The sequence below is a fragment of the Lepisosteus oculatus genome, chromosome 12, assembly GCF_040954835.1.
Source record: "Lepisosteus oculatus isolate fLepOcu1 chromosome 12, fLepOcu1.hap2, whole genome shotgun sequence".
Classification (NCBI taxonomy): Eukaryota; Metazoa; Chordata; class Actinopteri; order Semionotiformes; family Lepisosteidae; genus Lepisosteus; species Lepisosteus oculatus.
The window spans coordinates 38,172,691-38,186,740 of NC_090707.1; the positions used below are offsets into that span (position 1 = coordinate 38,172,691).

Below are 14,050 nucleotides of genomic sequence, written 5' to 3' on the forward strand. Positions count from 1 at the left end.
AAACTTATCCTGGCAGTCGACTACAAACAAAAATGTTAATATGATTGAATACTGTGTGTATACGGACATATTTCCACAGATGTCATCAAAAATAGATTTTATAGTATTCGAGGTACTATTTCTTTCCAAAAATGACAAAAAGAAGATTCGAACATTAATATTTTATCTGTCTGCTAGGACAAACGTCAGCCCCCCGAGGCTATAAAATCGGGTGGCTCAACGTCATCCTCAAGCGACACATCTTTGTCAGTGAACAAAATGGCGTCCTACTGTCTAACCGTCAGCCGGCTTCAGGTGAGTGAATTTGAAATAACTCGTATTCCTATATTAATCGCTACTAGGTCTTATGGATTCCGACAGTTAGCCGCGTACGAACATAGAAGAGTCGGTCTGGAGGGATGTTATTGTTAGGAAATAAAAAGAATGTTAGAACCGTTGTCTCCCTCTCCTGACGTTAGGTCACGGTGTCCCCGTTGGAGTCTTGCGTGTAGCGGGTGATAAGCTGCCCCAGCAATAACAGACTGTTTAACGGCAAACACGGAGTACGGCTCAGTGAAAGGAAAACCATGGTTTAAATGGTTTTCACATCTGTCTAGCCCTGGGTGTGCCCGAGAAGCACCAGGAATGCCTCTGTCTGGGGGCTGCAAGGTGATCGCAAGGTTATTGAATTTGAAGTGCGCACTCCGAGCGTTTCTAACGGGGAACGCTTGTACTGTGGATCTCGCACTGGGACGGCATCCGCATTGATCTGGTTCAGCCTTAGCCAAAATACGGGATAAAAACCGTCGGCACTCATGGTGTACAATCGCATTCGGCGACGTGTCCAGTGTGTTAATTTGCTTTTAGGTCTTTTGTGATGCCAAAATTAAGCTTGGCTTTGATTATTGATAAAGGTGCATCGTTTGTCTCCTTTTCTGATTTTAGTTTTGCTTGCCACTTCATCTAGCTTGTGATAAATAATAAAGTACATGAATAAAAAATGGCTACAACCTCATACCCACGTTACCAGGTTTCAGTCTCATGAGTTGTTTTAATAGTTTTTATTTTGTGTCGTTTTTATGTGCTTTGTGTGGATCTGTCATTTTGATTTGTTTTCCCCATACTGAACAGATGTAAGTGTTATGAATTGTTAGCTCCTCTGAGTTTCTTTTTTGTGCAATTTATAACCCGTTAAAAAAAAAACGTTTTTTAAAAGAATCGCAGTCCCGTTCCACAGCAGGGCGCTCCACTCCGGGGTTTAGCAGGTGCTGGCACCTTATTCTGAGTCAACTGGTGTTGAGTTAAGTGAAGTTCAGTAACGACCATGTTGGGTTTTCTGCCTCGTTGTTTGACCCACGGGGTTCTGTAAGTTGTAAAACCCGAAACAGAAGTTTCCCTCTGTTCCTGTAGGGGACCGCACTGCATCCTGGGATTCTATCCTCCTCACGTCCCGGTCCCTTCATTCCTGAGTGCTGTTAATTTTCTCACTGGGCGTCGGACTTGATTTTGGCCCCCACATTTTCAAAGCATGTTGTAGATGATTCTTATTTCCTCCATGTCGACAGTATCTTTCAAAATCATCGCTCCTCTTTTCCTCCATTTCCTCTCCCCCCTCCTGGTCCGTCGCGCGCTGTGGGCCTCTGCTCGCGCCTCGGTGTCTCAAGGGAACGTCAAGGTGACGCCGGTGCCCTCTGTCTCGGTGTTGGGTTGCACTGCCAGCCCTGTGTGTTTACAGAGCAGCGAGCTCATTCCATCAGATGCATTGTTTGCAGTTTTAATTTACGCGCCCCTGTTCCTTGGGTTTAAGCCCTCTTTTCTCATGAGTCCTGATCTCGTCGTGGCCTGTACGCAGACTCTCTTCATTGCTGGCGGTCAGGGCATCCCCAAGGTCTTAATAAATTAAAGTTGACCAGGGTAAAAGGAAGAATCCGCCTCTTGACACTGCAGAACCTGTTGTCTGCTTTTATTCCTCTGCCCCCTTGATTGTGTTGCTAGTGGTTAACAGACTACTGTGTGAACATCACAGCCGGTAATACGTTATTTATTTATCCTTACTGATCATGTTTTCCACACTTTTTGAGCCACCCAGAAGGTCTTTGGGGGACTGTGCATTTCTCCTCCCGTATCACAGCTCTTGTATGCAAGTTAAGAAGTTAAGCCTCTGCCACCAGAGTCACAGTCCCAGTCTGGGATGAGCCCCTACAGCCCAGAGATCACAGCCAGGGTCCCAGTGCAGGATGAGCCCCTACAGCCCAGAGATCACAGCCAGGGTCCCAGTCCAGGATGAGCCCCTACAGCCCGGAGCCCCTAGTCTGTTTAAACATGATCTGGGAAAAAAAACTCCTGGAGCTGCCGAGTCTGTGTGGAACCGACCGTGGAAAGTGACTGCTCTGTGTGTGCTGTCTTCCCAGCATGCCCTGGGGCAGGGCGCGCGGCGGCTGCACGTGACGGCGGCCTTCAGCGCCAAGGCCAAGGTGTCCATGAGCCGCTTCGAGCCCGGGAGCTACATCGACTACGACAAGCTGCACCGGAACATCAACATCGTCCGCAAGAGGTGAGGGTCGTGCCCACCTGGGGGGGGGGGGGTCAGGCTGGACCCCCTTGTGGGTCCCTGGCGACGCCGCCCTTCCTTGCCCCGTCACGAACCTGTCCTTGTGGACCTCCTCCCCCCCCCCCAGGCTGGACCGGCCCCTCACCCTGTCCGAGAAGATCGTGTACGGTCACCTGGACGACCCGGCGGGGCAGGAGGTCGCCCGCGGCCGCACCTACCTGCGCCTGCGGCCCGACCGGGTGGCCATGCAGGACGCCACGGCGCAGATGGCCATGCTGCAGTTCATCAGCAGCGGCCTGCCCACGGTCGCCGTGCCCTCCACCATCCACTGCGACCACCTGATCGAGGCCCAGCTCGGGGGCGTGCAGGACCTGCAGAGGGCAAAGGTCAGCAGGGCAGCGGGAGGGGTGGGGGCTGGGAAGGGAGGGGGAAAGAGGCTGGGAAGGAGGTCTTCATCTTCCGTCGTCGGGTACCGCAGGAAGGCAAGATAGGAGAGGGGGGGTGGAGTGAGTGGGAGAAGTGTTATTCGGGTATCGGGACCTGTATGGGGGGGGGTGTTCGCGTGGGGTGTGCTTAGTCCCTGCCGTGGTTCTTTACAGGGGAGGGCGAAGAGGTGAAAAGCTAAACTGTTTTGCTCTTGTCTCTCTGGTGACCCAGGAAGTGAATCAGGAGGTGTATAACTTCCTGGCCAGTGCTGGGGCAAAGTACGGAGTGGGCTTCTGGAAGCCTGGCTCGGGAATCATCCACCAGGTAAATCTCGGATGCTGTTTTTTTTTTTTTAAATATAGATTTATACGCTCTCTCTGCTTTCTTCCACTGACGTTTCCACCCTCTCGCCCCCTCGCAGATCATCCTGGAGAACTACGCCTTCCCCGGCGCGATGCTGATCGGCACCGACTCCCACACGCCCAACGGGGGCGGGCTGGGGGCCGTGTGCATCGGGGTGGGCGGGGCCGACGCCGTCGACGTCATGGCGGGGATCCCCTGGGAGCTCAAGTGCCCCAACGTGAGTGATGTTCCTCTCCCTCCCCGCCCCCACGGGCCGCCCAGCAGCCCTGTCTGTCCGCTGCCGAACCACTCTGTCCGGGGCAGGAGGGTCGCGGGGGAGCTGGAGACTATCCCAGCAAGCACTGGGTGCAAGGCAGGACACACCCCGGACAGGACACCAGTCATCACAGGACTCACGCACTCACGCAGAATCCCAGAATCCAATTAACCCACCAGCATGTTGGTGACCCCCGCGGTCGATAGTGGCAGGCAGGAGGGGGTGACCCCGGTGGTCGATAGTGGCAGGCAGGAGGGGGTGACCCCGGTGGTCGATAGTGGCTGGCCGTGCCAGGGCCATCAGCTCTCTCTCTGTCTCTCTCGGTCTCCAGGTGATCGGTGTGAAGCTGACGGGCTCTCTGTCGGGCTGGACCTCGCCGAAGGACGTGATCCTGAAGGTGGCCGGCATCCTGACCGTGAAGGGGGGCACGGGCGCCATCGTGGAGTACCACGGCCCCGGCGTCGACTCCATCTCCTGCACGGGTGAGAGGGGCCCGGCGGGCCGTCCCCAGTCCCATCCCGGAGCTCACAACCGATAGTGATAATTCTTTACACTTCCACTGCACTCGGAGCGCTGTACCTGGATGGGATGGAAACCTCACTCTGGGGCGTAGCAGGGGCATCGCAGAGCTCCCTACAGCATGTCGACCCGCGCTGCCGACGTGTGTGCGTGTGGCCGCAGGGTCAGTCTGATGAGAGACCTGCTCTCTCTCTGCCTCTCTCAGGAATGGCCACGATCTGCAACATGGGCGCCGAGATCGGAGCCACCACCTCCCTCTTCCCCTACAACCACCGCATGAAGACCTACCTGGAGAAGACCGGCCGTGCGGGTCAGTACTGCTGCTGGGGGTCACCTGTCACCTCCTCGTCCTCCCCTGTCCCCTTCGTCTCCTGGCGTCTCAGTCTAATCCATCCCTCCCCCTCCCCTTCTCAGAGATCGCGGCGCTGGCCGATGACTTCCGGGAGCACCTGGTGCCCGACCCCGGGTGCGAGTACGACCAGGTCATCGAGATCAACCTGAGCGAGGTGAGGCTCCGTGACGCTGCTCCCAAACCCAGCCCAGCCGACCCCTGCAGAGTGAGGAGCGGTTGAAGGTTTGCTCCACGCTGAAAGGATAAGAAAGTAGGCGTGACGTTTCGGCTGTGGGGCCTTCTTCAGGTGTGTGACGTGTTTGTGCTGAACGAGGTTCCACGGCCAGCTCATCCCCTCTCTTTCCATTTCCTCTCGGTGTGGAGTAAACCATCGCCTGTTCCTTTGCGGCCTTCGTACGTCGACACGGTCACCCGCTCGAACCTCTTCAGAGTGAACCGTAAAAAACACACGACTGCAGCACGCCAGTGGGGCAACTGTAGGGACGTGCGTTTAAAACTGAGAACAGGAGGCAGGTCTTTACGCCAAGGGAGGTGGGAGGGTGGAACAAGACGATGGAGCCATGCTGTTGAAGCTGATACCCTGGCGCCTTTCAAGACATGGCTGGATGAGGTCCTCCCATCAGGACCTGAGGCGCTTCTTTACACCAAGGGTGGTGGGGGACTGTAACATGTTGGAAGATACGCCAGAGACATTTAGAACTGGGAACAGGAATCGCTTGTTTATGCAGTGTGTGGAATAGGTTGCCAAGAAACAGCTGGATGAGATCCTGGGCTCAGTTACGTACCAACTACCCGACAGACCTGCAGCTGTTGGGCTGAAAGGCTCCTCCCGTCTGTAACTGTGCTCATGTTCCCAGAGGACACCGTCAGCAGGCATCTGACACGAGTGTCTAAGCCTCTGACTTGCTCACAGTGGCAGACAATCGCTCTTCCTGCAGCAAACGAAGGGGTGACCGCCGGAGGGGTGCAGGGTAACGAGTCGTTAAAGATTCCTGGGGTTTCAGTCCGTGGGCCTCGTTATTCTTTGTGTCCGTTAACCCCAGGTGTGAAGTTCCCCCTCGGTCACCCACCTCCTGCTCTGTCTGTCTGTGTGTCTCCGTCTCTCAGCTGAAGCCCCACATTAACGGTCCCTTCACCCCTGACCTGGCGCACCCCGTGTCGGAGGTCGGCGCCGTGGCTGAGAAGAGTGGGTGGCCTCTGGAGGTCAAAGTAGGTCAGTGCTCGTACCCGGACGCTGGGCTCGGAGGGGGGCTGCCGTTTAACGAGAGGTAAACCAACACGTTCCTTTCGCCTGCTGCTGGCAAGCTGTCGGGCTCCCAGGAGTCCCTGGTTTTTCCAGCAGCGAGCTGCGCTCCTGCTGTATGCTGCTCCCTCCGCTGGGGGGGCCGAGGGGGGCGCTGACAGAGCTGTCAGGGGTGTCCGTTTGCCTGTGGAGGTGATTGTCGACACAAGCCCCCCCCCCCCACTTCCGGATTTATTTTTGGGAGCGAGGGATGGACCTGAAAGGATCCAGTTCCCAGAGCGGTTTGACCCAGTGCGGGTTTTACCCGTGGTGTCGCAGAATAGAAACGAATTGAACGAGGAGGGGAGTAGAAATGCTCGATATGTACTATGTGCGGCCCGCAGATGTACCTGAGAAACCTGCAGCTCGCCTACAAACAGGACCTGACTTCTAGAAGCCTGACCCTGGTAGGACCTGACCTGGATCGCACCACTCTGGGGTCTGGGGTTCTGATCCGGTTACCTGAACTGCAGTGATGTTCCCCAGCTCCTGCCTGTGTCGCTTGCCCATTTCGCCGTACTTCTGCTGCTCGAGCCGGGCCAGGCTCACGAGCCCCCCCGTGTCGCCCTCAGGTCTGATCGGCAGCTGCACCAACTCCAGCTACGAGGACATGGGCCGGGCCGCCTCCCTGGCCAAGCAGGCGCTGGACCGCGGCATGAAGTGCAAGTCCGAGTTCACCATCACGCCCGGGTCCGAGCAGATCCGGGCCACCATCGAGAGAGACGGCTACGTGAGTCGCTCGCCGTGATGATGATGATGATGATGATGACGATGAGCTCGGGCTCACCGGAGACAGGCGGGGGAGGTTATACAGATCTGCTGTTCTCTGTAGACCCAGGAGCACTAAGGTACTAAGTGGTGGAAACTGAAGCTTTTGTCATGGAGATTCTTCATCAGAAGAGCAGCAGCCTTTCCTGAGCTCTGTACAGCCCAGCAGGACAGACACACTGCTGGGGCTGCCCAGCTCTCACACAGTATAGGTGCTGGTGATACAGTATACGACCTGAAACACTTGAAGCCTTCCCTGCGCTCAGTGCACTCAGCAGTGAGGCACTGGGACAGCCCTGCAGGACAGACACACGGCTGGGGCTGCCCAGCTCTCAATTCCAACACGGGAACAGGTGATAACAAATCAGAGGTTCATTTCCCAATGAAGGGTTTTGTCCTCTTCTTCGAGGTTCCACTGAAGTTTGTCTCGCTCTGTAGTTGCTTTGCTCTGTTTATTTGAGGTTGGTTACTGTGTGGAGGGAAATTCCCAGCTGCAGCTGTTAACCCAGGTCAGCTTTGATTTCTCTTTGGTACAGGCAGTACAGGGATTAAGCAGTAAACATTAAGCAGCAGTATTGGAACCTAGATTATGCGCAAGACGTATATGCATCTGACTTCCCTTTACAGCTGTCAGAAAGAGGTGTTTTACAGTGGAGGAGGTTGTGGTGGCGATACCCATGCTTGCGGTGTCGCGTGATCAGTGAGCGGCGATGTCATGCTCACCGAGCTGCAGTGATGCCATCATTCCAAATGACGTCGTCGTCGTCCCCGGAGACGTGGCAGCAAAGCCACGACGTCGGCAGAGTCATGTGACGTGTGTGACCTCTGTCCCTCTGCCCTCAGGCCCAGATCCTGAGAGACGTGGGCGGTGTGGTTCTGGCCAACGCGTGCGGGCCCTGTATCGGACAGTGGGACAGGTAACTATGGAAAGGCTCACCCCCACGCCTGTGTCACGAGCTGTGTGAGGCCCTACTGTGTACACCTGGACTGTCATTATAGTTTTATTCAAGGTTCTCTGGTGTGCTGACATGAACTTTGACAGGGGGTTAAAGTCAACCCCACGACATACTGTTTTGGCCACTTTTATGCTCTTAGGAGGATCCCTCTCCCTGTGTACTTCCCACTGGAATTTGGGAAATTCATCCCCACACATAGTAGTAGTAATAAAAAAAAATCTTATTTTATATAGTGCCTTTAAAATCAAATTCCAAAGCATTTTGCAGAAAAGTAAAAAAGGGAGTTAAAACAATAGAAACAGCAGTAAGAATTGGAGATGAAACTAGCACAGAGAAACAGAAGGATTTAGAATGTAATTAGAAGATGCAAAGGTGCAGATAGATACCAGTCGGATAAAACTCTTCTAAAGATGAAGGTTTACGTTCTGGATTTGAAAGCGCTCAGGGAAGGTGACTCTCTGGTCTCCTCGGGGATAGAATTCCAGAAATCTGGGCCGTAGCAAGACGAGAACCTGTCGCCCATAGTCTGTAGACAAGCCTGGGGGACAGAGAGGAGAACAAAGTCGGACGAACGAAGGTCATGGGTTTTGGCAGCCGTCGTGAAACCGGATAGGAAGCCAGTGCAAGGAGTCCAGGACAGGAGTGATGTGATGACGGGGTCAGGGTTCTGGCTGAATGATCCCGGACATGCTGTGGTTTGTTCAGCCTGGATTGAGACACCCTAGCGAGTGGGGCGTTGCAGCAATCGATTCAAGAGGAGACGAATGCGTCGCTCAACGAGACAGGGGGTGCCCCGATGTCCTCCTGATCTCTCTCTCTCTCTGTCCCTCTCCCCCCCCAGGCAGGACGTGAAGAAGGGGGAGAAGAACACCATCGTGACGTCTTTCAACAGGAACTTCACGGCCAGGAACGACGCCAACCCGGCGACCCACGCCTTCGTCACCTCTCCCGAGGTACGGGGACCCCGCAGCGACACCCCGATGTCCCCCACACCCAGGGACTCCAGCGCTGCTCCTGCAGAGCCCCTGTCCAGTTAGTCTTTACAGGTCGCTCTAAACCAGGGGTCTCCAGCCCTGGTACTGGGGAGCCCCAGTCCAGTTAGTCTCTCACATCTCTTCCTAAGCTTGAGGAGCTCCTGCTTTCAGGCCCTAGTGAAGGTTTCTCTCTGGTGAAGGTTGTGTGATCTTTAGCCGGTGACTTAAACTGTTACCGATCATTAGAAATGCGCAGTTTAGTGGTGATCTATAAAATCTGCTAGTGACCCCCGTACTGTCCCTCTGTGCTTAGGGCACCCACAGGACTGGGGTACAGGTGCTAAGAACGCTGGTACCCCCCACCGTGATCTCCTCTGCCTCCGTGTCACCCTGAACCAGCAGCCCCCCACACTCATGTGCGTTTGTGGGGTTCCCTCCCTCCCTCCCTCCCTCTCTCTCTCTCTCGGGGGGACAGATCGTGACGGCCATGGCCATCGCGGGCACGCTCAAGTTCGACCCCGAGCGGGACTTCCTGACGGCGCCCAGCGGGGAGAAGTTCAAGCTGCAGCCGCCCACCGGGGACGAGCTCCCGGCCCTGGACTTCGACCCCGGCCTGGACACCTACCAGCACCCCCCCGGGGACGGCAGCGGGGTCGCCGTGGACGTGAGCCCCCAGAGCCAGCGGCTGCAGCTGCTGGAGCCCTTCGACAAGTGGGACGGGCGCGACCTGGAGGACATGCAAGTGCTCATCAAGGTGAGGGGGCCGCCAGGGACACCGGGCCGGAAGGGAGTGGGGATTAGGGATCGGGTGGGCGGGGAGGGATGGGAAGTGGGATTTAGGGCATCAGGAGGGGGGCAGAGGGTGTCGGGGAACGCAAGCTGGAAAGGCTGTGGGATTGGGGATGGTGGGGGTGAAGCCGGGGGCGCAGACAAGGAAGGAAGTTGGTTTGGGGATTGGGAAGGGGCAGAGGACAACCAGGGTTGCGGGATTGGGGATTAGGGGTACAGGGCGGCCAGGAACAACAGGCTGGGAGGGGTGCAGGATTGGGGATTTAGGATGTGGGGGAGGGTGATCGGGAATACCGGGCTGGAAGTGCTGTTCCGGGTCGGACAAAGCTGAAAGGTGGAGGGGAGGAGAGATGGAAAAGATGGGAATGGGCTGGGAAATGTCCGATTGGAATCGGAAGGGTGAGACGGGATGCGGCCTGGAAGAATGTTGGGGTGAGGGCTTGGGGGGTTATGGTCCCGAGAAAAAGAGGGGAGGGGAGGTGGGCCCAGGAGGGGGTTAAAGATCCTGGGAGGTGGGGGGTACAGAAGAGGGGGTGATAATGTCAGAGCGACAGACCGGGGGGTGTACATGCATAAAGAGAAAGGGAGTTGGATGATTGCAAACGTCACTGTATCCCCAGCGTCTCCCTTCTCTCTCTCTCTCACCCCCACAGGTGAAGGGCAAGTGCACCACTGACCACATCTCCGCAGCCGGGCCCTGGCTCAAGTTCAGGGGTCACCTGGACAACATCTCCAACAACCTGCTGATCGGCGCCATCAACATCGAGAACGACAAGGCCAACAGCGTCCGCAACCAGCTGACCGGGGAGTACGGGGGGGTGCCCGACGTGGCCCGGCACTACAAGGTCAGTGTCTGTCCCTCTGTCCCCCGCCGGACATGGTCAGCGTGTGTCTCCATGTCTCTGCCCTGTGCTCTTCCTCCCGTCTCTGTGTCTGCATCAGACCGTCAGAACGTGCAGCGGTACTGACCCCCGCCCTCTGTCCGTCTCTCTCGCCCCCTCTAGAAAAACGGCCTGCGGTGGGTGGTGGTAGGCGACGAGAACTACGGTGAGGGTTCGAGCCGGGAGCACGCCGCCCTGGAGCCGCGGCACCTGGGGGGCCAAGCCATCATCACCAAGAGCTTCGCTCGCATCCACGGTATGAGAACGGGAGAGCGTCTCTCTGCGTCTCTCTGCGTCTCTCTGCGTCTCTCTGCGTCTCTCTGCGTCTCTCTGCGTCTCTCTGCGTCTCTCTGCGTCTCTCTGCGTCTCTCTGCGTCTCTCTGCGTCTCTCTGCGTCTCTCTGCGTCTCTGATGCAGGCAGTCTCTCACTCTCTCACTGTGTACCCACCCCCAGAGACGAACCTGAAGAAGCAGGGCCTGCTGCCTCTGACCTTCGCCGACCCCGCCGACTACGACAAGATCCGCCCCGACGACAAGATCTCCATCATGGGCCTCAAGAAGTTCGCCCCCGGGAAGGTAGGAGAGGGAATCCCATGGGAATCGGCAGGGCTGGGCAGGAATGATGTCCTTCCGATGTGAATTCCCTGCCCTGGCGATGTGGCTGCCCAGGTTGCTTACTGCTCACAGGGGTGTATCGATGGACCTCTCCTAGCTGATGATGTAAAAGTCTGTCAACTAGGCGGCCATATTGCCTAGGTGCAGAATGACAGTATTACCATGTAGGCTTGAATATTGGAGAATCTCTGATCCATCCCTTGCTCTCTGTCTTGGCTACATGCTCCTTGAAGTTGGTCTGAGACACCCCACTGGCCACTGGACCGTTACGGGGTTCTCGGTGGTGGGGTTGGGGTGATCCAGTGGGTGGATGTAAGGGACCTCTCCTGTGTGTGTGTGTTTCAGCCCCTGAAGGCTGTGGTCAAGCACAAAGACGGCAGCCAGGACACCATCCAGCTCAACCACACCTTCAACGAGACGCAGATCGAATGGTTCCGCGCCGGCAGCGCCCTCAACAGGATGAAGGAGCTACAGCAATGAGCAGGAGGGGAGGCTCCCCACACACACACATACACACACACACCCTCCATCCATCCATCCATCCATCAATCCAGGGAAGGGGGGGACTTACAGTCCATGCCACACCCCTCACACGCCAAACCACTCTGCATTTGGCGTTCAGACATAACTACACGCACACAGAACACAACCGCTCCGGCAGGTGTTACAGGACAGAGAGACTGGGCGTGGGCGGGGCCAGGAGCAGAAGCCACTCCCTTCCTCCACCGCAAACCAATGCACTTCCAGGTGGCATTCAGACATCACTACATGCACCCAGAATACACAGGTGGAACAGGCGTTATTGTTCACGCACACTGTACTGAAATACTGTCCCAGACATTACTGTACTCGTATAGCCTCTGAACCTCAGTAGTGATGACTGTACACTCCTACGGTTTGTCAGGCTTTCTTCCCCAGCCTGCGTCTCAAACACAGCCTTTTAGTTCTGTAATTAATGTACACTCTTTACTGGAAGCTGCACCAGCTGGGTGAGAATCGCATCCTCGCCCCTGCTCACTCCCTCTCGCCGTTTCTTCGCCGAGCCGCGAATCGGTCCGTGGTGGCGATGGCTCGGCGGGGACCCGGCGGCCGCGCTCTCCGCCGGGCGCGGTGTTGCTCGCACTCCCGCGGCCCCCCGGGTGCGAGTGAATCTCGCCTCTCGCCTCTCGCCTCGGAGAGAGGCCGGGTGTGCACACTCCATGAGCAGATGGGTGTGACTTGCAGCTTAATTGATGGTGGCTTTGCGTGCGTGCTGCTGCACGTCACCTTTCGTATTCCTGGCTATGAGTGGTCAGATCCATGCTCTCCCACTTGTCCTGCCCCAGGGGGTCCCGCACACCCGACTTTCCCGAGCTGTGACAGTTGTCCGGCTGGTAGATGGGCCGGCCGTCTGTGACACAGTTCAGAATTGCTGGAGACCGTTATTTAGTAACATAACGCACAGAGCAGAGTGAATCGGACACACACGGGGCTCTGTGGCAGGAGGGCGACGGACAGACACTCCCTGTGGGCTCAGTGTAGTCTGTTCATTCACAAAGCAGCATTAACGTTGGCCTTCGCATTCCTGTCCGTCTTAAACTGGAGGACAGACTCGCCTGGCCTCACTATATAAAGATCACTCTCGGATTGTTTTCGCATTGAACTGCAAAATAGTGTGCTGCACAACAAAACATTTATTCGGTTAAAAAAACTCCAAGCAGCCATCTTAATGAAGTTATTCAGGCATTTCCAGGCATCTGGAAAGCCAGGCATTTGATATTAATTGTGGTAGAGAATTTAAAAACAGCTGTTGTCAGCTCAGATGTGTGTGCAAGACAAACTATAGCTATAATCCGCATGTTGCGGTAAAACTCTCATGTTTATGTGGTAACTAGGTCATTCAGATGAATTTCAGATTTCTGCTACAACACGTGGAATGGAGAAATCTCTCCAGGCTGCTGCTGACCAGGATTTGTGCCTGTGCGCTGTGTGCTGTGTGCTGTGATGTCTGAATGCTACAGGTCCTCTATAACTCCAGTGACCTGCGCTGACCTCTACACCCACTGCTCCACGACCCTCTGTGCAATCGGACCGGTACAGAGTTCTGATGGATCTTTGCTCCTGTGAAACAAGGAACTGAATCGTGACAAATTTGCAAAAATGGGAGGGAAGGGTCCCCCCATGGTTTTAATCGAGAGCGGTTTTCCACGGCCACGCCGAGACTGATTCATCATAATCGTCCCACAGCTCTGCACTTGAACCACAAAACGCCTTTTTGTTCTGACCTTCTTTCTTTTTTGTAATCTGTTTCCGTTTAGGGATGAAACTTGTTTTTCATGGCCTGCCTTCGTAGCATACTCGCTTTGCTAAAAGCACGTTGTGATCTGTGATCATTCGTTTGTAACCTCGGGGAGTTCTGGGGCACGCAGCGCTCGGTAATTGTTTAAAATGTCTGAGCCCCACTGTACGGCTAATATGCTTTCTTCCTGCGATTGAGGTGGTCTTCATGAGTCCTGGTGTAACCTGGACTCCACACTCACCCTGTCACTTGTACTGTGACAAGTCTCTCTCAAGGGTGCAATGGTTGACATCTGTGGGTCTCTCAATATATAACTGTACGGTAACAAAACAGCTCCTTTATGTTAAACTGGTGTCTGGGCTACTGCTTTGCTGACTTTGAAAGAGAAGACTTTTCTGCATCTGAAGCTACCGACTCATTCATCTGACTTTCCTGTAAGTGGATAGAGATGCGAGTCCTTCAGCTCGTATTAAAAGGAGTGAGCATTTGTGTTTTGCATGGCTATTGGCTTTTTGTTGACATTGTGAAAAGTTGTAACTGAACACTTGCTGAACTTGTACCTGTGACATCCGCAGGGATTGAACTTCTCTTTTAATGTCAGCGTGGATCTCTCACTCCCGAAATTCAGTATGTTTAACTGTAGCACTTAAACCCTGAGATGGTTGATTCTCCTGATGTCTGTAAAATGTGCTTAACTTTCTCTCTTTTTCCTCCACCTTAAAAACAACAGATTTCTTACAAGTAGAAGAGAGAAGGGCTCTGGAAATGTGCTGTTCACAGAGATCTCGAAATAAACTGACTTCCTGTTTCTTTCAACTGTGATATTAATTAAGTATTTATCGGTAAAATAAAAGATTTTTATTGTGGAGGACTAAACAAGAGTGAGGAGTCTTTCCTTTCGGTTTAAACCAAGATCAAGCAGAACTGATAAAACGCACTCGGTCCAGTTAACTCGATGAATGGCTCAAGCTCGTACAAGCCCCTCACATGCACACAGCAGGTGCACTGGTTTAGGTGTGTCCCAGACTGTAAAGCTCCTCAAAACCAATCCAGTGTTCTAC

At 54.8% G+C, this 14,050-nt stretch overlaps 1 protein-coding gene across 1 annotated transcript; it reads left to right on the forward strand.

Annotated features, from left to right (window-relative positions):
* The first annotated feature begins 184 nt into the window (after nt 1–184).
* aco2 (aconitase 2, mitochondrial) lies at nt 185–13,868 on the forward strand. The gene is made up of 17 exons (XM_069196304.1): nt 185–294; nt 2,391–2,533; nt 2,658–2,916; nt 3,188–3,280; nt 3,378–3,536; nt 3,907–4,057; nt 4,300–4,404; nt 4,509–4,600; nt 5,554–5,659; nt 6,301–6,458; nt 7,340–7,413; nt 8,294–8,405; nt 8,902–9,180; nt 9,869–10,060; nt 10,220–10,352; nt 10,551–10,672; nt 11,057–13,868. Exons 1-17 carry the CDS (start codon nt 259–261, stop codon nt 11,189–11,191), a joined length of 2,349 nt encoding a protein of 782 aa, XP_069052405.1. The 5' UTR covers nt 185–258; the 3' UTR covers nt 11,192–13,868.
* Nucleotides 13,869–14,050: the final 182 nt, after the last annotated feature.

Coding starts and splice junctions, on each gene's coding strand:
- aco2 (XM_069196304.1), top strand. CDS start 259: ATGGCGTCCTACTGTCTAACCGTCAGCCGGCTTCAG. Junction 5,660..6,300: donor GCCTCTGGAGGTCAAAGTAG/GTCAGTGCTCGT, acceptor TGTCGCCCTCAG/GTCTGATCGGCAGCTGCACC. Junction 7,414..8,293: donor TGTATCGGACAGTGGGACAG/GTAACTATGGAA, acceptor CTCCCCCCCCAG/GCAGGACGTGAAGAAGGGGG.